The sequence below is a fragment of the Pygocentrus nattereri genome, chromosome 11 (genome assembly GCF_015220715.1).
Source record: "Pygocentrus nattereri isolate fPygNat1 chromosome 11, fPygNat1.pri, whole genome shotgun sequence".
NCBI lineage: Eukaryota > Metazoa > Chordata > Actinopteri > Characiformes > Serrasalmidae > Pygocentrus > Pygocentrus nattereri.
Genome location: NC_051221.1, coordinates 28,461,121 through 28,486,741, shown reverse-complemented (window position 1 = coordinate 28,486,741; position 25,621 = coordinate 28,461,121). Strand labels below are relative to the sequence as shown.

Genomic DNA, 25,621 nt, shown 5'->3' with positions numbered 1-25,621 from the left:
AATTAAGTCCAAAATACAAACCAGCAAATTGATTTTATTAACAATTTTCCAATTCAGTTTGTACAGAACCAAAACAAAAAAAAAGACAAGAAAAAAGCAGTTTTTATATATGTATAATACATGGCTTAATCATATTAGAAGGGAAAACACTTTTAATAAATTTATACACTGGGGGAAAAACAAAAGCAAAATGATTCACTGCCATGGCTTTTTAAAAAAAAAAAAAAAAATTTATGTCTTTACTCAACTGAAAGAAAAAAAAAAAAAAAAAAAAAAAAAAAATCAGCAGACGCTAAATCACTTGTTGAATGACTTTTCACACTGTCTGAGAATGTGTGTGAAAACAAGAGGATATTTGATTAAGCAATGAGAATGTTTCCAGTGCCAGATTCACCTACTAAAAATTACTGGCAATATATTTAAGGAATGGTCCACCAGGAAAAACTGCTCATTGTTGGAATGGTGGACAAAAGCTGCTGTACTAGTAAAGAAATTGGGTTTTCCAGCCACACCTGGGCCTAAAGCGAACACAAGCTCAGAACTATACGTAAGACAACTGAATGCTGAAGAAATCTGTAACGGAAAGCTCCGTAGGTGTTTTTAGTGGACCAGACCTTACAAGGGAAACATACTCAACATGCCAATATTTCAGAATTTTTCAGAACCCAAGACAGGAAATGTTTAAATAAGTAAAATTAGCAATTGGACTTACTTATGGGCCAGGAGTTTGCAATACTAGTAATTAGCAAGATCAGTTAAGGGGGTTGTAGTCCTTACGATTTCTTGCCTGTGAATGCAACCCACTAACTGTACAAGGACGTCCAAGATTTCTACAAGAAAAAAAAAAAAAAAAAAAAAACTGAGGCCAGAGTTTCCCCTGTAAATCACAGCTATATACATATTATTTGGACAGTAGTTGTTTCCCTCCCCATAGCATAGTAACATGATTTCTAACTTGGTCAGAGTATTCTCCAAAGCGCAGAATGAACCGAACAAACTAAAACCCAAGTTCACTTTTATTTGTACAAAAATATACAAGTCTGACACTGCAAAATAGGCAGGGATGAATGGAGACCATATTAAGGCTCTTTTCTCCACCAGACGTTGGTCAAATGTCTTTCCCTCTACAAAGGATAAAAGTGTTTATGGGGTACAGCTGTTGTGAGTGTTGAATATGTACAAAATTCTTAACATTTTTATCCTTGAAAACATCCACCCTTTAAAAATTTTCAGTTATGATTTTCCAGATTCTTGCGCATACTGTACAAGTTGTCAAAGGTTTAATATGCTAAGAGACTTGAACAGGTTGCAACAGTAACCTATGACAATAATTGTTGGTGAATAATGGTAGGGGAATGTGGGAGCATGCAGGAGACAGTGGAGGTGGGTTATTACGTTTAGCAAAAGATTTCAAAAGACTGGAGTTGTGCAAGCAGTAAATCAATACTTCAATACTCATGGAGTGTTGAACATCATCCATACAATCCTTAGTAACTCCTGCTAAGTTGAGCAGATTGTAAGCTAATAAAACCTAAAAGGCTTCTACGTCTCACCTTCCATGGTAAAAGGACAAGACTACAACCAGGAAATACAAAGAACAAGGCAACCAGAAAACATTCCAATGGAGAAAAAAAAAAAAAAAAGAAACAAAAACCCAAAACCTTAAAAGTAAAAATAAATTAAGGCTATAACTGACCTGGACAAACACATAACACGGCTATGCAAGCACGCACGCACGCACGCACGCACTTCACTCGCGCGCGAGCACACACACAAATCTGACCCATACATTTAAAAACAATGTGCTTTGCAGGGAGGCTTTAAGGGTTGAGAATGAGCTTAATACTATTAGCACTGTCTTTAAATAAAGATGGCACTGTGAAAACGTCAGTCAGCGAGCAGCATCTCTCTAAAGGTGTTAAACATGTAACAAGCTGACAGGTCAGCTGAGCATGGGAAGTCACCTCAAGCATATATTCTAAAAATTAAAACACCACAGGATCCTCTGCAGTGCATTTAGCAGGCCCCAGTCCAGTTAAATACAAGATCAACATCTGCCTGCCTGAGCTCCATGAGTGCCTTTATATCCAGTTCAAGGCCATGCTCCATTCTGGAATATTCATCAAGCTTCTCAGAACAACAGTAATGATCTGAGATCATTTTCCCCTTTGACGATGTACTAAAATCTATAATGATTCAAAAGAGAAAATGCTCATTCTAGGATAGCGGACTTCGCTATTCCATCGCAAGTTCCATTTATGACTCCTACATCCTGAGTTCCTCTGGCTCAGATATGAATAGCTCCTTTTTCTCTGCTCAATTATCTATCAGTATCTGTGAATACTGACTGACAGGTCCTAAACCTGATGTCTTCAATCAACATTCCCAATTCTAGCCTCCAAAAAAGAACACAAAAACACACCACAAAATATAAACTAAACTCTTCATGAAAATCAAAAGTCTCGTTGGTGGGAATATTTAGATACTGACTCTATAACTGCACACAAACAAAAATATTTTCATTCACTCACACATGCACACATACTTGGGCTGCACAATGAAAATTAAATTAGCTGTTAACATGATTTTGACCTCTGCAATTAGCTAATAACAAAAGGACTGCATTCTGCTTAGCAATACACCCAACCACATCAAAATCAAGCATTTCTGGTTAACACTATCAAACAATGGATGGTGTTATATTCCAGTGAGAAGTCTGAGAGTTATCTGATAAAATCACAGCAATTACCACTAATGCTGTGACCAGACTGAAAGGAACAACCCCATTAATGGGTAATAACTGAACTGTGCAACAGGTAGCTGGCATATTAACCTTGTACAAGATATCCTGGCTACCATGTGCAGCTCCTGTAGCATGTGGTGACTTCCCAAAAACACCAAAATATTTCTGCAATTTAACATCATGAATCTGCTGCCTCTGCCTGATCACCTCAGCAGACAACAAGGAGCACATGAGCACCACAAAGCTTAAGCAAACAAGCAAAAATTTCTACAACATCCAATACAGCAAAAGCACCAACATTAAATACATTATTTGCTTAAGAAAAAAAAACAAGACTTCAACAAAATGAAATAAAAGAGGTGACAGGGTGTGCCGAGACGCTGGCAGAACACGCAAATGCAGGCCTGAGAGCCCACAGCAGGCAGGTCACAGAAAAGCAGATGATAAAGCAGATGTAACGCAGTCAGAAATGGAGAAAGTGTGAAAATAAAATCAGTGTGGGATAAAATCAGGTCCCAACATGGATGCTGTCAGTACCAGGAAAAAACACACAGCTTGAGTCTATACCCCCCTCTTCACCACACCATCACCAGGGGCTGGGAAGGGAGAGGGGGTGAGAGAGGTGCACACTCGGCTTCTCCCCCAATGAGGAGTGGGGTAGGAGAAGAGGAAGACTGGTCAGTCCCTTCTCCTGCCCCTGGCAGCCCTCTCTACCTGTCTTTCAGTTCCTGGGTGACGCGCTTGGTTATGCGACCGCACAGCAAGCCCATTAGAAAGAGCAGCACCACGCACATGCCCATCATGGTCAGGATATAGCTCTTGGCAGGAGAAGAGAGAACCTGACTAGCCAGGTCTGAGAAGCCTTCTGCTGGTGCCACCTGGAGTACAGAAAAAGATGACAATGAGCAATGCTTTTGCCCCCAAAACAACTAACAAAATGAATGTATGCAAATCAATAATGAATGAAAGCAAGTGAAGATTCAAGTAACTACCATTATAGCAATAAATCATGGACTTTTTTTTTTTTTACAGTAATAGAACAATAATAAAATATACACAGGCTCTCAAAGATATCAAAATGCTGCAAGTGAAAAATATGAGCTAGGGAGCCTTGATAAAGAAAGAAAAAAAAAAAAAAAATCATGAAAACCAAAAATCATAAAACCACGGTGGCAAAGAAATATATACAAATACAAAAACACACACACACACACACACACACACACACACACACACACACACACACACACACACACACACACACACACACACACCCCATTAGAATAAATGTAAAAAACATCAATACAGTAAGAAGAATGTCAATTAAAAATTAGTTGATGCACTACATGAACAAAAGTATGTTGACACCTGACCATGAGACATGTATAACCTTGTTGGACATCCCATTCCAAAACTATAAGCATTAATATGTAATTTAGCAACCTGTATGATTTTACTTGACTTGATGTTTATTGAACCATAAGTTTATTTTCTTGGTTTATTACCTCCTGCTGAAATACTTAAAACTGGAAATAAGCCTTCATGTATATATTTGTGGGAGAGCATCTTTGTGTTATACCTTGGCGGCATAGCTCCACATATCGATACGGTCCTGTAACCTCTTCTTACACTCGGGTTGCAGTCTTACACGTTTGTCCTGAAGAGCTTCCATCAGACAAGACATCTCTGAGGAAGACACAACCAAGTTAGTACCTTCCACAACATTTTCAGGCATGTGCTGAGCTCTGCACTGTTATGTACTCACGTCTTCCTCTGCCAGGAGGGATAGCAGCACACTGATGCTTAATGTCCAGAGCACAGGCTGTATGCAGCACTGGGTCCACAAAGATATCAGCCTTACTCTCCTTCAGGATGTTTAATACCTCCTACACACACACACACACACACACACACACACACACACACACACACACACACACACACACACACACGTGTGGCCGAATCCAAACCTCAAATCAAAAGGTTCACATAAAAATATAAAAATGTATAGCCACAGTTGTTGTGGCTACCAACGGCAGTGGTGTGCTAGTGGGGACTTTCCATTCTGCTTCTGTTGTTTTTCTGTATTCTATGTTTTGAGTGGGTTGATTTTTTTGTTGAAACGTTGTATTTTAAGACAAAAAAAAAAAACCCTCTAATAAAGTTACTTGGCGTCGAAACCCCTCGACATTTGGGATGAGCAGTAATTACAAATCAATGATGTCCCTCACAGACAGATTTTTTGGTCAAAAGTTTTGGGTTTTTTTCTTTTGTGGCTAAACGAAAAATTCTGTTTAACACATTTTCGGTGGCTGAAATGTCTTTAAATCTATACTCAAAAACAGTGGGGTATAATTAGGTGGTAATTTCAAGGTAAAACAAATAAACCTTTTTAATCATGAATGGTAAGTCACCTTCTTGCAGGCTTCATTTTTGATCTTCAGCAGATTCACTTTCAGACATTCCTCCACCTGACCTGTCTGCTCCTGTGCGGCTACTTCCTCTGCACACAGCCTAGGGATCTGAGAGACACCGGCACGATTATACAACACACTGGTACATGTAATTAAAGTCATGCATCAAGAAAAATGCAGGTTATTAAAAAGACCTGCCTCTTCAGTGCACTGCATCTGTAGCTGAGGGTCCAGTCTGTAGTCCAAAGCAGATTCCTGCAGAATCACCCTGATCTGATCCTCACAGTCTGGAGAGAGGCGCTGCACAAACAGTTTCAACTAAGTTATGTTTACAATCACAGACTGAGTTATGAGCTGTGTTTTATACTGCATAATCCAGCAGACTGGAAAGCACTGGGACACACCTGGTCAGCATATTTGAGTTTGAGGCAAGAGATAACCTGGCCCTCCAGCTCATTATCATCTGTTGCTTTGTTCAGGATGGGCTGGCAAAACTTGGGGATGTCAGCCTTACAGGCCTTTCTCAGCACAGGGTTCAGTCGATAATCTGGACAGATGGTACAAAAGCAGCAAAAGCATAAAAAACACTGGGTGTGGGGTGGGGTGGGTGTTTTACAGTATGTCTGTCCATTGGCATTCTATGTATATTTGTCCTGGAAAACTAAGACAGAAGTTTGAATATAAATAAATAAATAAAATTGAGTTGATAATTGGAGGTAACTTGCTTGCTGTTTACAATTTTTCTTCCTGTTACCATAATACAAATCAAACTCAGAAACCAAGGAGCGAACCAAAATGAACGAACTGTTACACTTTTAGTGTGCACTGATAACACCAATCTCAAGCCCAGCAGAGAGAAAAGTGACCAGCTTTGCAGTAAGCAAAGCAAAAAACACGTCATCTGAAAGTGCTCTCAGAAAACATAGAGCCATGGTTACCAACCACCCTCCTGTAGATCTACCTTTCTTCAAATTTCACCAACAGCACAGATACCACAGACCTGATCCACTTAGACAAGTACTTCTAAAGACAATTATTAGCTGGATCAGGTATAAGGGATGAGGTTTGAGGATAGATTTTCAAAGGCAGAGTGACCACCTTTACATAACTTTATGAAGTAGGTGCATGTTTAAAAAATGTAAAAAAAAATAAGTGTTTGTGTAAGTACTTTCATCTACTTCATAATGCACAGACAGACAGACAGACAGACAGACAGACAGACAGACAGACAGACAGACAGACAGACAGACAGAGAGAGAGAGAGAGAGACCTGTGTTCTGGGTGATCTGTCTCTTGGTGATCATCTGTTTGCATTTGGGATCCATGAGCTCACTGTTCTTGTTCTGTTTCAGGCACTGCAGCATGTTCTTGGCATCAGATTCAGAGCAGAAACGCTACAACACAAAAAACAAAAACTCACTCACTCACTATTCAAATGAATATGCAAACCCTAATGTATGCCCAGAAACCTTGTCTTGCACGTGTGTGCAACTTCCTTACTTACCCTAATCATCTGCTTACACACTCTCATGAGCTGAAAGTCAAGTTCAGGGTCTATCATCTCTTTCTCCTGCAGTTTGAAGACCTTCTGGTGACAGCGCGGGCTTAGGCGTTTTTTAGTGTCCTTCAAACACTCAATTACCTGTGCACCCACACACAGAGAAAGCCAACCATGACTGTATCAAATCTGCGTGCCATCTTTAAGAATACAGCACAGAAAAAAAAAATGCAACTTGTCCAAGTACGACAACCAACACGTGCCTGGCAGAGGATACTGACCCACAGCTGTACGCTTGTAAGTTTTTATTTTTTGTGTCCAAACATGTACAATAGGGAGAAAAAAAAAAAGAGGGTAGAAACAGAAGTTGTCAAATATTTGCTTGTTATACCCAATATGAACATTGACACTTTGCAAAGACGAGGCTCTGTTTAGATTAACAGTAATGTTAACATCAAATAGTGGTAGCCTTAGCCAAGTTAGCAGTAGATGAAATGTGCATTTTTACCATTATACAACACTATACCATCCATCAAAGTAAAATCATTTAATGATGAATTTTACTGATTTATTTTGAGGCATTATCCAAGCCAAATAGATGAATAACAGAGTTGTGTTAGCATTTGAGATATACACATAGTGCATGGACATGCAGAGTTTGACTCTGGAGACATACTGAAAGGAAGTTAATTATACTGAAAATAAAACATTTTACACTAATATATTAACATATCTCTGCACATAGTAATGGTGTTAATTTACGTTATTTGGGTCATTCCTTCTGTGTTTACTCTTGGTAATTTCAATCTGTTAGCCCTTAAATATTATTTTAAGCATCTTAAAATTAAGAGCAAATTTGAAGAATTACATGGCTGTGTTTACACATTAGTATCTATCGCAGCAAAGAACTACAGCCAATATGGTACTACAGCAGGTAGTCTTGCCTTCAATATTCACCGCCAAATTGCTGCCCTCTGGATTACTGTCTCAGCCCAGCAATGATTGCTATAGCACCTTTTCTCTTTCCATTTCTTCTACTTTTACTGATACTTTCCCACACCATGCAATTATATTATATATTTATTCAAAATATAGGCTTTTAATCACAGTTTAGCCCACTGGTTTGTGTACATTTAAACAAAACCACTGCTGTCACGGTCATAACTGATGAACTTTCTCTTTGCTAGAATAAAGCCTGAGAGCACACAAGCACATATACATACATACACATATATATATATATATACATACATACACACACACACACACACACACACACACACACACACACACACACACACACACACACACACACACACACACACACACGTTAACTTGTCAAGAACAAGTCCGTTCTTTCCATTCTTGGTATTGAGAAACACCCATATTGTCTGTGTTAAGACACAACCTTATAAAACCTTTTCTTTAACATAATTTGAAGATGCGAGTAGCTCTTTACAATGTATTAAAATTTTATGAAGAATGGACCAATAACTTATATTATTATCTTATATACACTTCCATTAACTTAGAGTGTTTTTCACTTTTACTGTAAAGTCACGAATTTGGAGATACCAATTTTGTCCCATCAGTGACTATATGCAGTTCTCAAATGAAAGGCAGCACTCGAATACTTAATTAACATCCCTAGCCCACAAAGTGTGTTCATTAAGTGTTCTTTAATAAAGACTGACCTGAGCATTGCCGAACAAGACATTCTGGCAGTGGTCCTTAATGTCCTGCCTACAGCTCTCGTACAGATCTGGGTCTAGGCGGATATCTTCTGACTGCAACAGAGGACAACACCATGATAAGAATATGCCTAAGTGCAGTACTCAATCATAAAAATGCATGACATTTTAACACATCAGACAGCTGTCCATTTTATGACTATAGCACAGAATCTGAACTGAGAATGAGCTGACCATCTCCAGTTCCTCCACTCTGAGCTGCCTGCGGCACTTCATTGAGACGCGCTGGTCCTTCACATCCTGCAGAGTGTCATTCCTGACTGTGGTGCTCAGACAGATAACCACATCCACCCTGCAGGCACAAAAACAACATTAAACCACCATATCATAGGGACAGGTTTCTTTTGGGGCTAAACATAGTTTCCAATTAATGCACTCACTTCTTCTTGATGTTTGGGCACAGTTTGAGAACATCCTCCTTGCAAGCCATCTTGAACTTGTAAGAAAAGCGGAAGTCTTTCATTTGGATCTGAGGATGAAGAGGAATGCACCATGGAGTGAAGTGGAAGCAAATAATTAAACATACAGTGGTGCTTGAAAGTCTATGAACCCTTTAGAATTTTCTATATTTCTGCATAAATATGACTTAAAACATCATCAGATCTTCACACAAGTCCTAAAAGTGGTTAAAGCGAACCCAGTTAAACAAATAACACAAAAATATTATACTTGGTCATTTGTTTATTGAGGAAAATTATCCAATATTACATATTTGTGAGTGGTAAAAGTGTGTGAACCTGTAGGATTAGCAGTTAATTTGAAGGTGAAATTAGAGTCAGGCATTTTCAACCAATGGGACGACAATCAGGTGCGAGTGGGCACCCCGTTTTATTTAAAGAACAGGGATCTATCAAAATCTGCTCTTCACAACACATGTTTATGGAAGTGTATCATGACCCGAAAACAGGAGATTTCTGAGGACCTCAGAAAAAAAGAGTTGTTGATGCTCATGAGGCTGTAAAAGGTTACAAAACCATCTCTAAAGAGTTTAGACTCCACCAATCCACAGTCAGACAGACTGTGTACAAATGGAGGAAATTCAAGACCATTGTTTCCCTCACCAGGAGTGGTTGACCAACAAAGATCACTCCAAGAGCAAGACATGCAATAGTTGGCGAGGTCACAAAGGACCCTAAGGTAACTTCTAAGCAACTGAAGGCCTCTGACATTGGCCAGATACTGAAAGCAGAGGTTCACAAACATTTGCAACTCACATTTTTAATATTGGTCCATTTTCCTCAATAAACTAATGACCAAGTATAATATTGTGTCATTTGTTTAACTGGGTTCTCTTTATCTACTTTTAGGACTTGTGTGAAAATCTGATGATGTTTTAAGGTCACATTTATGCAGAAATATAGAAAATTCTAAAGGGTTCACAAACTTTCAAGCACCATTGCATGTAAAAAAAAACAGTCATACAACAGAAAATACTAATTCTATGGTATAGTATGAATCTTAAATTAAAACTTATTCTTGCCTGTTTGTAGTTAAAATAAGTAATTTGACTTGGCTGTAATGAATTTGTCTGAAGTGTGTTACCAGTTGAAAGTGAGTGACTCCCACTGCACATTTTTCATTCATCTCCTTCTGGTGCTTATTGAGTACAAGGCACTCCATCAGATCTCCAGTGTCTATCTGATTATCTGCCATATCCTACAAGTCAAAGGGAAGGGAAGGAAAAAAAAAAAAAAAAAAAAAAAAAAAAAAAGTAAGAAAAAGGGAGAAAAAAAAAGCACAAAAAACTGGAGTTGGAAACATCACCAAAACAGTTTTTGTGGTTTGTCCATGCAAAGTACATGGAGAGATTGTTCTGGCTAGGGTTTGTGAATGATTAAGATGTAAATGGTCAGCTTGACTTACGTGGCAGTAGGATTGGATGACTGGTTCACAAGCTCGGATCAAAAGGGCTTCAATCTGAATGTCCTGAAAAAATAAATAAACAACATATGATTCAAAATTCATTACATAAACCACATATCTACAGAAAAGCAACTAAATACAGACATAAGACAAATCACAAGCACAACAGCTGAACACTGGCTAAGGCTATCAGGCCTCATAAGAAGTAAATGTACAATGACAAGAGGGAGGTGGCGGACAAGAAAGTTTCGTACCTCAGACTCCAGCTCAGTGAGGTTACCCACAACATCCCTACAGTCTGAGCCCAGATCCTCCAAATGATCCTGAAGACATTCCAGCTCCTGCAGTAAGTGTATACGCGAACAAAACACACACACAAGAAACACTAATGAGTTTATTGAGGGTTAAACAATAACACTTGAGACACACAATACATCCATTAATCCAGAGTACATTTAACTCTAAAGAGAAAAGAGGGAAAGAATTTCAGCATGCTCCTCAGGACCAAAAGGTAAAGAAGACATTAACTAGACTGTAAAACAATGTGTGACATTTTGAATTACAATAATAACTAGCTAATCAGTAATCTGCAAGACAATAGTTTAAAATTAAAACTCTCAGGTACACTACATTTGCCCCATTTCAGCTTGCCTGCCATTCATGCTGGTGTGGCATAATTTTTTGTGGTTTTATCTTTTTGTGTGTAACTACAATGACTGTTAATTTTGTTAACCTGTCCAGGTTCTGTTGTTTTCTCACTGCACCACTTTCCCAGGTCAGTCATACAACGCCTCTGCAAGTCTGGATCCAGCTTCACATCCAGTGCCCTCTGGTGGAGTATTCGCTGTACCTCCGTCTTACAGTCACGAGACAACTGCAGGTACAAAACATTATTTTAGACCCAACAGAAATAGAAACACACACAAAAACAGAAACACTATCCATTCTTTTTCTCTCTATTGTACCCTCTCCCAGTCCAACAAGAAAAACCCTGAAATCACACCCACTTGACTTCAATTGGAAGATAATGAATGGACACACTAAATTGACTGATTAGCCATGACCACCCCACTTCCCACAGCAAAATCACTCACAAATTACATTTTGAATTATAAAGTTTTTTCAGTCTTCAAAACAAAAAACAAAAAAAAACACATGTAACTACTGGTTGGCAGTTTGCAAAATCTGAAAATGTGACTCTAATTTCACCCTTTCATTTGCTTATTACAGCATGCATAATTTGACCGGTGGACATCTATTTTTGAGCACCCACACCACAAACACAGTACTTACAGAATCATTACTCTGGGGTTCAGAGGAATCCTGTGGTTAAATTTGAAGATTAACTCAGATAAGTCCATCAACAGCAGTTTAATGTCAAGTACAGGCTAGTGTGCAACCACAGCAAATCTGGCTACTACAACTGGTTTCACACATACTACCTCTGAGTACACTGAGTACTACCTGAGTGATACAGCCATCAAACGGTAGTTATTTACACAAGCAGTGTTCAGCAGCAAAACGCCAGATGTTTTGCAGATTTTCCCAAACAGATATACAGTAAAACCGCTTGCTTTACTTTGTTGTAGTTTGCTTCACTTTGATTAACAGAACTTTAATTTGTAAATGAGCATATTACATTTGTTTACTCCTGGCAGTTTTCAGAATTGTTTTGACTGGGCAATTATTTCAAAATGCTTAATTAGTAGGCCATTTTCTTTGATAATGGATTTTTACTTGAAGAATCTTTTCCCAATTGCTTATCCTTCCATATTTCTCTATTTTTTTTGTCATGTGTTGCTTGTGGCACGTGGAAAAATTAGGATTGACGTCCATTTTCTAGATGCAGTCTTGGACATGTCCGAGACCATCTGTGTCATTATGTCCTGCAGAGGCAGTGAGTGTGAAGCATTACTATTACTATTCAATTTTACATAGTAGGGTAGCCCTATTCATCTCAAATGCATCTGTGTGGCGCACTCTCACCCTTCGGCCCTGCTCCTCTGTGCGGTAGGCATGTCGGTACAGGCAGGAAAAGACGGCTCCCGGGGGCATGAACTCACTGGTCTCATTCCAGCCATGAGTGTGGCAGATACGTGCAGCATCGTTCTGACACTTCCTGTACAGGATAGGGTCTAGCCTAATAGACGGAGATAAGGGACAGAGATTAAGCTTGAGTAATGTTCACAGTTTTATTTGACTGACTGAGGAGAGTGGAGGAGAAGACAAGCAGAGCATGAGAGGCTACAAGGGAAAAAAGTATGCAATGAGATGATACGAAAGGTACATGTATGAGAACTCATTCTCTCAAAGGCACTCATCTTTCTCTCAAGTGCACACACTCTATTCATTTTATTGAGAATGGAGAATAAGTTTTGAATATTTACTATTTTTTCCCCACACATCGCATAATTTCTAAATAATTTTTCCCCACTGAAGATTAGGGGCACCGTAAGGACTCATCCATACAGGCATTGTGAATCGATGCTGATATTTGTTATTTTCCATGAGCATATCTGCTGATGCTAATACCGTAATGTAAAATTTATTAGCAGGTTACTAATGCATTAAAAATAATGAAATGCAGACATCACAACCTAAATCTTCTGTTCATCCAAAACACTCACTTCCAGTCTCTGGAGATGAAATACTGCAGCTCCAACAGTCTGTGCTCACAGTCTTCCACCATCTTATCAGTGTAAAGATGCTCCATCAAACAAGACAGAATCCTACAAATACACAAAAGTAAGAGAAATTTGTGAACAATCAACTGTGAAAATCTCCTATGCTGTTTAAAAGAACATAGGGTAAGTACGGCTGGCCATTTTGCCAGGCTTCGAATGCTCACTGGTTTTTCCACATTTATTCTCAAAACCACAATAAAACAATATTATTTATGTTTTTAATTAACTATCATTTGAAATATGAATATGCACTGCAGTTGAAGACATTCAGCCAGTAGCTATATTCTGTTAGTCAGGCTACAAAGCTGTTGCGCTGTATGTTGATTTGATAGAATCCATGACTGTATTCTTCTCATTCAAGAGCTTTAGAGTCACATGTATCACTAGCGTTTATTCAGACGCTACAGGTATAATTTATAATAATTACTATTACTGGAATTATCGCTCTTTATTTCTCACCATCACCGTTTTATTTTGTTTTTTATTTATCAAGTAATTTTCTTTAGCTAGACCCCCCCTCCTTTATTTTATTGTTTTTTTTAATCACAGTCTACGTGTGACTGTGGAAAGAGGCGGAGTAAGTGTACTCACATGGGGTCTCCACTGCGGATGTGTTTGCAAGCGGTCTGGATGACTGACTCACAGGCCTCATTGAGGGCACGATCAATCCGGTAATCTGCCCCGGGGTCCGTCTCTTGGACTAGAGTTTGGAGCTGAACACACATTATGCAAAACAATTATTTCTTAAACCACTAAAGCATGATACTCTACCAATACTTACCCTAATCATGTTGTACACCCATAAGATTATTCAAAATACAAGAAAAAAAAAAAACACACAAAAAAAGAACTGTATCTTAACCTGGTCCAACTTCCTTTTCCCAAAAACAAAATCTGCTATGCACACATCCAACTAGTTTAGTTTACTAGTCAGACCATGCTGTAACAATTTATTATACATAAAGTGTGCATACAAGTACATGCCACTCAATTAAACTCACAGCCTTCTGGCACAGGTTGTCCATAATGCCCTTGTCCCTGGACACTCTCATAAGGCAGTGTAGGGTTCGGCCCTTGTGGTGCAGACCGGAGCAGTGTGTGTCAATTTCTCCTCGGCAGTGCAGCACAATTTCAGGGCTCAAGGAGTAATCCTCCATCAGCATGCGTCTGTAGTCTAACATCTCGCCCTGACACTCGCCACTAACGGTTCGTCCTGAGAGAAAGGGAGAGAATAAGACCCAACAGCCAGAAAATGGAGATGCACCAACATTGAAAAGCTGTGCCCTGCTACTGGCATCATAAAGGTACAATTACTACAGATCACAATGTTATTATTTCAAGACTACACAGCTTGACTATGAAGGTTTTTTTTTAAATTAGAAGAATAACTAAAAGTGCAACACATTCCCAAATGCTGGGCCATTACCCAAGCCCAAAGATACCAAAGCGACAACATATAACAAGTGCTGCCATTTGTATAAGCCCTTTCTACTTGTTTCAGATTTGGTACTTAAAAGCTTTACAATGTACATTTTGGGGATTTTACCTCTCTAATATACTTGCATGAAGCATGCAAACTGACATTTTATAGTGGCAGTTGTATTTCTGTCCTTCTGGGTAGATGAATCTCATGACTGTGTACACGTTGATAGTACTCAAATAGAATTCAGTCAATATTTTGTGAAACTAGAAATACAATGCAAAAGCTACATCCCTACCTCTGTGTACAGCTGACTCCAGGCACAGCAGCAGGTAGGAAAGCTTGGCCTCTCTAGCTCGGGGCAGTGTGGTGTCCACACTACAGCGGTATTTGCGCAGATCTTGTTTGCAGGCCTTGGCCAGTGAGTAGCTGATCTTATAGTCCTGAGCTATCAGCTTCTGTCTTGTGGAGAGGGCCTCCCTACACTGTAGGCCAAAACAGGGCTTTTGTTTTAGAAATTCACACACACAATATTCTATTACAATTGGATAATAAGAGAACCATTACAATTAGTAACAGAAAAAGCACTATTATGTACATACACAAAGTGAATATCAATATTTAAGAAAGATTGCATAAAAATATAAAATTTCACAGCAAAACACTTTTTAGCATCTTAAATACCTTCCCAGACATGGTGTCCTCAAACTTGTGGTTGAAAAGACATTTATAGATCCTCCCCTCTCCTGCTGCAATCTATATCAGAGAGAACAATAAGACCACTGGGCATCTTATGTTTAAATCATTTAGAGATACGCTACTAAAAAAGTGTGCAAGTGTGCGAAATCACAAGCATACATTTTCACAGAAGCGCTCTCGGTCATCCCGGCAGGCGAAGTAGAGGTGTCTGTCCAGGTGGAAGTCATCTGAGGAAAGCTCAGCCACCCGCATGATGGCTTTCTTACAATCTTCTTTAATAGAATAATGTTCTGTCTGTTCCTCCACTTCACTCACAAGACCTTTCTCCAGACAAGCTATCACCTCTCCCTGAGAGTGCACATCCTAAGAGAGAGATTATTTTTTTGCAAAAAAAAAAGAAAAAAGAAAAAAATAGATCTATTTTCCACGATAAGCACCCTTTAAAAACAGTATTCATTATTATTAACATTAACACTTACCTATATTGCTTGAGAAGCAAACCATATTTCATTTCCACACTTTTATAACATAATGGAATATGTAAAAGCTACAAGGTGGCAATGAGTTGCCAGCTTATTGAGTTGTTTTGAAGCACCAGAAAGGTGCAAATGAGGAACTAAGGAAAAACACTGACATTATTTATTGCTTTGTTCTGAATCATAGCATGTTTTCTATCCTCTACAATCACTTTAGATCAAACCAATTATGTATACAACTCTTACATTTTGACAGTGATAGGACAGACACATGAGTAAACTGTGCTCAAGAGAAAATATGCTTAAATACCCTTAAAAGCTCATGACTCAGTGTAGGCGGATGAAGGCCACACAAGGCCAAGAGACAGAAATTTATCTTTTTTCAGGGTCATGTTTTGACACGAATGAAGATGCATTCGTTTACTTTTAATCCCAGTACATTTCACACAGATGTCTTGATTACTACATACATTAACTGAAGAGTAATTATGAATGCAGTTTAGTTGCACACTATACTTAGAATGTGTCTGTGCAAAGTCGACCAAGAGGGTTCAGACTCACCTTCTCACCAGTGTTAACACTTCCACAGTGCAACGTGTTAATGTCATCCTTGCACTTGTCCATGAAGCCACAGATGAGGCGGTAGTCGCTAAAGATGATGCTGGTCATCTTTGTGATGTACTGATTGCATTGGTATTCTGTGATGTTAGTGCGGTGATCCACCAAACATGATACCAAGTAGCCTTTTCCCCGCTCTTCTGCTGCACACTCCTTAATCTGTAAGCACAAGGGCATTTTAATTCTTATTAGAATTAAAACGGCTTTACTCTTCCACTGTTTCTAATGGAGACAAACTGCCTTATGAATAGGCATTAATACGAGCACCCTTTGTGGATTTAACAGCCTCTACTCTTCTGCATTCTGGAGTATGTGAGGGAATTTGTGCTCATTCAGACAAAAGAGCAGGTCAGGCATTGATGTTGGATGAGAAGGTCTGGTTTGTAATTAACAGTCCAATTCATCCAATAGGTGCGCAATGGCGTTGAGGTAGGGTACTGTGCAGGCCACTGGAGTACTTCCATACTAAACTCATCAAACTATCGTCTTATGGACCTCTCTTTGTGCACAGGGACAGACTCACCTTCATAACAGAAAAGTGCCTTCCCCTGTTGCCACAAAGTTGGAGCATATGTTTTTGTCATCCAAAATGTCCTTGTATGCAATAACATTACCATTACTTTTCACTAGAACTAAGGAGGCAAGTCTTAACCCTGAAAAACAACCCATTTATCCCATTACCTATTAACCATTATCCTTCCTCCACCAAACTTATGCGTAGTACCAACAGCAGACTTCTACCAAACCCAGATTCGTCGTTCAGACGGCCAGACAGTGAAAAACGACTCATTGCTTCCAGAGGCAATTTAGAACTGTCAACATCACAACAGAGGACAGGTGATTTTTATGTGCTACACAGTACTTGGCAGCCCCACTTTGTGTGCTTACATGTCCCACTGTTTTGTAGCTGAGCTGTTGTTGCTCCTAGGTGCTTCCATTTCACATAATAGCACTTACAGTTGACAGGAGTAGATCTGGCAGGACAGAAATTTCATAAACTGACTTGTGGCAAAAGAGGCATCCTATTACAGTGCCACATTTAAAGTCACTGAACTCCATTCACACACATTCAACTTCTTATGTTTGTATATGAAGATTGCATGGCTATGTGTTTGACTTTATACCTCTTTTAGCAATGGCTGCTGCTGGAACACCTGAACTTATTATTTAGAAGGGGTTAGTTAGTTAGTTATTTAGTAGGTAGCAACATCACTAAACAGCCAATTTGGCTACTTTAGGCCTGTGCTTTAATGGTGGCATACAATGAACAACAAAATACGACTCGATTGTTCAATTACTTACACAGAAATTATCAGTTGAAAATTTCATGAAATTTATAGGTAAAAACAAGCCATTTTAAAAAGAACAAAGAAATAAGAAAACATCAAAAAAGACCCTGAATAATACCTTAAAATAAATGAATCAAAATGACATAACATACCAACAGCTAATCAACTACTTTTTACTATACACTGCTGCACTTTACAGGTCTTCTTTAATTGGTCTTAGATTAATGACAATTATGATGCATGTTGTTCAGCATTGTCGAAGTGCTGATTATTCTCCTTATATACTCAGAAAAGTTTAGCGATGCATATTATGAAAATGAAAATAACAATAACAAATACTGCCCATTTCTATTTCAAAGACATATGCTTATGATACTCACGTCATTGATGGTGCTCTTGCACACCTCTACAGCCACAGACTCAAACTTTGGGTCTGTCGTCAGGTTCAGCTTATAGTTCCACAGGAGCTAAAAATAACAGGATTTAATGTATTAAATGAACAGCTCATGCATACCAATACGACTCAACCCTGCCAGAATGCAATCAAGTATACTGAAAGCTAATAACAAAAGAAGTTTGCATCAAAAATCTGTGTTAGTGATAAAAACACTGCTCCAAAACATCAACACAAATACACTAAGACTATGAATAAATCTTATGGTTTTTAATAAATGTCTCCCTCACTTCTGAGTTCACTTCAGCATACATATATATTACTGTGCAATATACTGACAGGTGAATTATTGAGAAACTGACACTTACATGGTTGCAATCTGTTGATATTTCCGTGTCCTATAGGGTGAAAAAGAGATACAACTATTTAGGAGTTGAGCTGGTTCTCATCTCATGCAACACATTATCAGCACAGACATTAGGAGATCATGGTTGGATTATATGGAGTCTTAAGCACATGAGAAAGGAGATTTTCCATTTGAATCTGTTCTCATCTACAGCGATAAGGCAAAAAAATTGGACCACGTTATGTTTAAACTAAAGCTAAAATTTGTACATTGCAAAGTAGGCTAATGGCTAGCACCAACAACAAAAAGCCAAAAATGTTTCTGGAACTTTGAAATGATTAAAGTAAAGATTTAACAGAAGACATGATCTTTTGAGATGTAAAATCTGGAAGGAAGATTGTGCCTAAAACAAGAAGAACTGAACCAAGGAAATTAATCCACCAGTGAAATTAATACTGTAGATGGCTTCAGAAATAAATCTGATGATAAATAAATGCAATTTGCAACAGGCTTATTTGACATTTGGCATATTTATTTATTGAAATGTGCTTAACAAAAAGACATTTTATTTAAATTCCCACTCTCCTATCCTTCCTTGAACAGCATTCCTGCTGTTCATCGTTTCAAATAAAAAAAAAAAAACGGTTGGGTTGTGGTTTTCTCAATCCCATCGACTAGAGAGTTTTGTCCTCTGGCACAAGATCCAAGCAAGCTGCAGTAAAAATAATCTGGTCCCACCTAAATAAAACAATCTGGTCTGGTACAACAACAAGACAGAGAAACAAATTAGCCAGCTCCCTGGGAACTTCAGAACATAACAGAACTCAACCCAGATTCCTATTTCACATGTTTATTTTTATTCTCAAAACACCCTCTGTGTCTACAAATTCTTGTCATCAGCCTTGTGGTGCTCTTGTGCTCCAATTTCTTTCATCGAAGGAAAAGCCTGTTACTTTACTTTTGCACTAATCAAAACACAGAAAAACATTGTTTTTTCACAGAAAAAAAAATTGTTCAATTCTATTCAACACAATGCTGCAGATTCACTGGTCAGTGTGAAAGTGAAAAATCAGAAACAGAAGGTTTTTTCCCCTGGATCATCTTATTTTGACATACCACTTCAGCATGACCCACATGACAAAGGTCCCTTTTGTACACATAGCAGTTTGTTGCAGCAAGTGAGCTCAAGGTACCAAGATGAAGTTGCTAAGTGACATGCATGCAGTTCTCAATTTTATTTTAATAATAATGATAATGATAATGATAACAACAACAACAATTCAGCATTACAGACTTACTAATGGCATTTTATTTTACTCGACTCACGGATTTATAACCATACACAAGGTATGGTTACGAATCCAAACTCAGTGGTCACATGACTTGTCACTGACTTACATTAACAGTAAACCCAAACAACAGTAGGAACAATGGAAGATCTTTTTGTTTGGTCATAGACAGCAATTCTAGTTAGTCTTTTCTGACTCCAGTGACACCTTACCACACGATGCTTGCATTTGACCAAAACAGTTATTTGCACCATTATTAGCTGCACTCATATGTGTGGTATGCTTGGAACCCCAGCAAGCAGGGTAATCAAATTCAGGATGTATGCTCAGGTACAGTACAGTTCACTTGGCAGTGGAAACTATGACAAAATGTGTGACGACAGCTTTGTATCTGCACTGTAATCAACTCCATTTTTGCAAAACTGATCTGTTTTATCGTGCCAGGATTAGGATTGTTGATTAATGACCAATTACGGAACGTTGCCAATACTTTATAATGTCGTTGTCTAAAATGAACAACTACTGGTCTAATTTAAATACATTTTGTTGGTTTAATTTGTCATTTAAAATTCTACACACGAGGGTGCTATGCAATTGCTGATCGGTCAATGCAACAAAACAGTGAAACATGAAACTGCGAAACTGAGCATTTCACAAAGAACGCAGACAGTGTGCATTGCTGATATTATGCACTGCTGAAATACCATTCTGTTTTATTTTACTGTCCATTCATCCAGTGATACCAACTGTTTGAGACAAGGTCATTCAACGTGATAACATGATGCGTTATTAGCATTTTGATTGGCTTGAGTTTCAAGTGAGTTAGGATGCATTACATTACGGAACTCCAATGGAAATTCAACTAAGTTTCATCCAAGTTTATAGCAACTACAGATGCATGAATGTTTAATATTTATTATCACAGTCACCACCACTACTATATTCATAAGAACTTAAATCTTGTGTACATATTGCAAATTTCTCTATATCTTTGTTTTAAATTATTAAAGTATTTCCTCTTTTACACAAATGGTTGCAACTGTAACAACTACAATTTCCCCTTGGGATCAATAAAGGATTCTGATTCTGATTGTGATTCTGATGAACGTTTCACCATGTACAGCCAGCCCTAGAAACCACATATTAAAGAAACAGATCAGGAAATACGAGTTGCTTTGTTTACATCAGCACTGGTTGTAACCAATTGTATTTAAAAACCCTCATAATCCAAATGATGAAAGGGTAGAAAAGATGCTCTGAGCTCCTGTGGCAACTAACAGGAATTATCTTCAGAAACAATAAAGCCGATATGAACAAAAAGGGTTTTACAAGCCTCAGTGGATGGCTTTAAGGTAAGGATTTGGATTGAGGAAGCTGATGTCTGATCAGAGCGAGTGTGAACACCACAGAGACCCCTCAACAAATTCTCTAACACAGCCTGAAGATTTACCCACCCAGAGTAGAGTAGGATTAGCACAGTGCAAGGCTCAAAGAGAGCTCTGCACTCACTCCTTCTCACATATCCATGCTTACCCTAGTCCAAAAAGGATGGCTGAGACTTGGACAAAAGCCAGAGATGCTAAATTTCCAACGAGCTAAAATTAATTCAGTTTGAAAGAGTTTGGAGAAACTGCCTCTTTGTGTTACTTCTTTTAAGAGCATATTATTTAGCCAGTGCCTTTTAAAGTTTGTGTATTGGATTAAGTGTACAGACTATGCTTAAGACGTAGGCTGAGGAGTGTGAGCTTAGTCTGCAAAAAACACAGATGACAAAGATGTTAAAAATTGTGAAACTACACAGTGTGTGTAACATAAATGAGTCAATGAAAAAAAAAATTAAACATTAGATTTCACAGGATTTTACATGCATAAACCTTAATTTGATGACATACCTACAGCTAATCATTTACTTTTTTTTAAGCCAATTCAAAGTTTAAGAGGCAACAAGGCACACCTCAAAACAAATATCTAACAGTGACAGTTTACACAGAGTACACACCAGCTACTCACTAACTCCTTAAACCTGGCATAACTAGTTAATAAGGGGGTAATAAGTATTTGCAAACTTTGGCATTCATGCAAATAAGGCACAACATACAAGGCCTTCATTGGTCATTTGCCACCATATATTTCTAATTTACTGTCTAAATAATCGTTTTAATCCCACTCACTGTAGTGTTTGGCCTACACTTCAGGTTCCATACATTTTATTGATCTTGCACCAACCAGTTTTAACTACAGTGCACCACTGATGTTCATCCTAGTTATTTTAAATGTTTAAGTTCTCATTACTTTGTCTCAATGTCTAACTGTTATAGTTAATAGTAACAGTATTTAACAGTCTCTTTTAAAGTTTATCATTTTAATCTTTTTTATAGTATATTATTTTATGTATGCTTTCTATTTTTTTCATTTTGTATGTTTCGCTTCATGTATCATCATCATCATCATCATCATCATCATCATCGTCTTTAAGACATAAAATATGGATATTCTCATCTTTTTGGTCAAAATAAACGGCCTAGTCCTTAATTTATAGAAATTTAAATCTCATAATATTGGTCAGACAAATCATAATTACACATTTTCCCTCAATTAGTTCAACACTACTAGCTAATCAACTGGGTAAATCGAGAGAAGAACAATGACTGAACACTCCCTGAACTGTAGCAGGTGCTCAGCTCTAGTATCTGAGATATGCGGCCTTGGCTAAATACAGCTGTGGGAAATCCTGTCTTAGACCCCTGGCACCAGAGAGATCTTATAAAACACCAAGCTCCTCTTATGATCAGGACCCCTCTCCTCCACCTTAACACTCAACATGTTCTCTCTTTGAACAGCTGAGACTCAACTCAAATACCCAGCCAAGACAATGCAGGGCTGGAATCTTTAATTCACAAGCAGACTGAAGAGAAGGCCTTGACAAGTGGCGTCTTGCTGTTAAAAATGGCACCCAAATCCTATCAAAGACAAAGTGCTACCTGTTTTGACTATTCACATTCAGGCCTTTTAAACTCATTCCAGCACAGTTTGCAAGATACAGCAAAGATTCTGACATGATAACAGAGGTTTCCTTGCAATTAACTGCATATTATTTTCAATACTTGACATTTAGCAAGGGGAAAACAGATCAATAGTCAACAGTATTTACACTGAATACAGGCCAAGTCAGTTGCAATCGAGAACCACAGGACTACTGTTTTAGCTACAAATTTTAAACAACACTTTGGAACCTACACTCACTGTTATGGGGAAAAGTAGGCCAGTGGGACAGGAGGCGTTTGAACTTAAAATATTGTCAATGAGCACATGACACGAGGCCCCATTGGCAAGTTAAGGCTCACGGTCATAGTTGAGTCTCAGCAGCCTTCCCAAATGGCCTGAGCATCAAACAGAACACATATTCAAGTGTTTTCCAAAATGTATGACCCTCTTTCCATAATCCTGCCAACATCAAACTGTCTCAGTAACTCCCTCAGTGTGTGCCAAAGCCTCTCATTAAGACAACCCCATCTTTTTATAGATCACTGAGCTCCATCTTCTAAAGTACTGCAAACAAGGACAAAATGACCAACTCAGGCAGCAGGAGACAGTGAATGAAGCTCCACAAACCTAATTATACTTGGATCCCAGCAACTCATCACATTTCCATTAAAAGACTCCATGATTTCTGGTGCCAACATGGCAGATCAGGGTAAGAATAACACACTGATGCCGGGGGGGGGGGGGGGGGGAACAGATCGAAACAGAGTACATCTTATATCTCAACTCTGTGCATAAGACTGTCATTTTGTCCTGCAGCATCACAACAAGACGCTCTACTGTGTCAGTCAGTAACAGAGAACACGGCCACAATTCACTGTGGGCACTAATGGTGACAGATGAACAGAGAACATATTGATTCAACATTCGCTTGCTCACAGATTTCACCTTCAAAAGATGACCAGTCACAACATCTAATGCATAATTACCATAATAAGGGAAAAAAATTGGATTGATCACAGCAAAAGAAGAAAGTAATTATTTTGGAAAATTAAACCTTTACTGTATGACTACTGGACATGTAGAACTGTCAACTGTGTCTACATTCAGCTATTAATGTTACAGGCATGGCAGGGCACAAAGAAATCTGTGGTTTTTCATTACAGTTGCTGGCTGCACCACGTATAGTCTGTTAATCGTCAGCACAATACTGCCTCTCAGTCAGTAACATCATCTAGGACGTTCCCGTTCTGATGAATCGCATTCACAGGGACAAAGTACAAACTGTAGGCTATTGTCAAGACCGTGCAGCCTCGTCTTAAACCACACGGGAACATTTTGTTTACCACTAAGAATTAACCCTGACACGCTACAATCAGGGGCAAACAAACTTAGTCTGAAGATCTACGTCCTTAAATTCTTATGATATTGGACTAGATGAAAAGAAAAGAAAAACTACCAAACAAAAACAGATCAGTACAGTGCAAAATGTAATGCACTACTAATGGCTCTCACTGACGATCCCCGGCCTTTCAGAAACAATGAAAAAAACTAGCTGATTTCTGATGCCAACTGGGTAGATCCGTGTCAGGACAACACACTGTTACCGGGAGAAACAAACAGACCACACAGTGGTCCATGGTGGTTCATCAAGCACATCTGTAGACGAAAAGAACCTTCCTAGCAGAATCAAAGCCTTCTTCTATTTGTCTGGGAATGAGAAATGTTAGCGATGCTACACTAGATGCAGCTTAGCACGACTGACTTAAAACTCATAACATTCAGGCCCCACTTGACTAACCAGCTGCCCTGACTGCTGTGGGTGAGGCGGCTCTCTTCTGCAGCTTGAACAGTTTCATGCACGGCGAAGGCAGTGATGAAAACCACACAGATTAGGCTCGTCTGCAGACGCAACTTCGTGCACAACTCCACAGCCGTTTAGCTAACGCTGGTTAGCTTAGCCAGCTAACGACAGCGACAGTGAAGCCCTGCAGGTTATGAGGCGGAAGTTTCGCGGTCATCTTCAGCTTTAGCAAACTAGCTAATGCTGTATTCTTAATAACGCTACATACAGTATTTAGTTAACCTGTTAGGACGGTGTTAGTTCAGTCATGATTTATCCGAGGAATCACGGACACTGTGGCGGATAACGTTAGCGCAGCCAACAAAGGGGCGTTTTTACGTTCAGCCAGCTAACGTTAACTAACCCAGAGCAACGTTATTAAATTACTCGGCAGTAGTGACTCAAGACAAAGACGATACTACTGCATCCCCAGATATGAGTCATGCTGAACCACGGCTCAGTCCACTGTCCTCCTCCCACGACAACAGCTACGCAGACAGACAGCAGAGGTAGCTAGGCGTTAGTTAACCTAACCAACGTTAGATGGCTGTGCTGTGTTGATTTCTACCGGCACACCCAAACTGAATCTACGGCCAACTCCGCGTCCTCCTCACTCACCTCTTTTCGGTCCTGCAGGCACTCGAGCACGGCCAGGTTGTTGTTCCAGGAATGTTTGGGACAAAGCCTGGTCAGGTCCTCCCGACAGGCCTCCTCCTCTGCCAGCTTCCAGCCGGTGCTGCGGCGAGGCTGAGAGGCCGCAGCTGCTAAAAGCTTCCCATCCTGCAGCGGAGCTCCAGGGTTTTTCCCCATGTCGGCATTATCCACCAGGTTCTCGTTAACGCCGCCCTGCGACTTCGCTCCCTGAGTAAAAAAAAAGCGAGTGGAAAGGGACATGAAGAGTAAGAGGAGCTGCACACGTCTACAAACCGCCATCTTCGGTAAACTACGCTAACGTTAGCTACGGCAGCCGGACGCGAGCGGAGTACGCGCGTGCGTGAGCGCGCGGCGTTAGCAGCACAGAGGCCACGTAGAGCGTTTAACAGCGCGCTCAGCCTCACGACCCCCTAACCGACTGACGTGTTCTCTCCGCACAGATTAGGCCCAGCGGGCAGTTATAGTTCATCACATGAGAAAATGAAGAGATAAAGCTTTTCTTCATATCCGACTATGAAATTAAGTCATGCTTTTAAGATTTGGTCCATCCCCCGCCAAATGTACACATTCCTGACAATACCACCCCAACCCCCAAACACATTTCTCATAACCTTCTACCAGAGACCACAATGGACCTACGTTTATTACAACTCCCAAA

General features: G+C 39.2%; 1 protein-coding gene across 2 annotated transcripts; it reads right to left on the bottom strand.

The window, feature by feature from the left end:
* Positions 1-14: 14 nt before the first annotated feature.
* glg1a (golgi glycoprotein 1a) lies at positions 15-25,315 on the bottom strand. Of its 2 annotated transcripts, XM_017699450.2 has the most exons (28): positions 24,928-25,315; positions 18,218-18,247; positions 17,836-17,922; positions 16,110-16,325; positions 15,232-15,435; positions 15,058-15,129; positions 14,672-14,858; positions 13,955-14,166; positions 13,545-13,666; positions 12,897-12,998; positions 12,256-12,409; positions 11,563-11,592; positions 11,003-11,143; positions 10,524-10,610; positions 10,270-10,332; positions 9,949-10,062; positions 8,787-8,875; positions 8,581-8,698; positions 8,350-8,442; positions 6,662-6,799; positions 6,428-6,551; positions 5,562-5,704; positions 5,356-5,457; positions 5,158-5,265; positions 4,509-4,629; positions 4,323-4,429; positions 3,458-3,621; positions 15-830 (listed from the first exon to the last, which is right to left on the bottom strand). In XM_017699450.2, the coding sequence occupies exons 1-28, from the start codon at positions 25,240-25,242 to the stop codon at positions 752-754; spliced, it is 3,522 nt and encodes a 1,173-aa protein (XP_017554939.1). In that variant the 5' UTR covers positions 25,243-25,315; the 3' UTR covers positions 15-751. The 2 variants fall into 2 exon arrangements, with proteins under 2 accessions (XP_017554939.1, XP_017554941.1); XM_017699452.2 differs by lacking the exon at positions 11,563-11,592 and having other exon boundaries at positions 24,928-25,242.
* Positions 25,316-25,621: the final 306 nt, after the last annotated feature.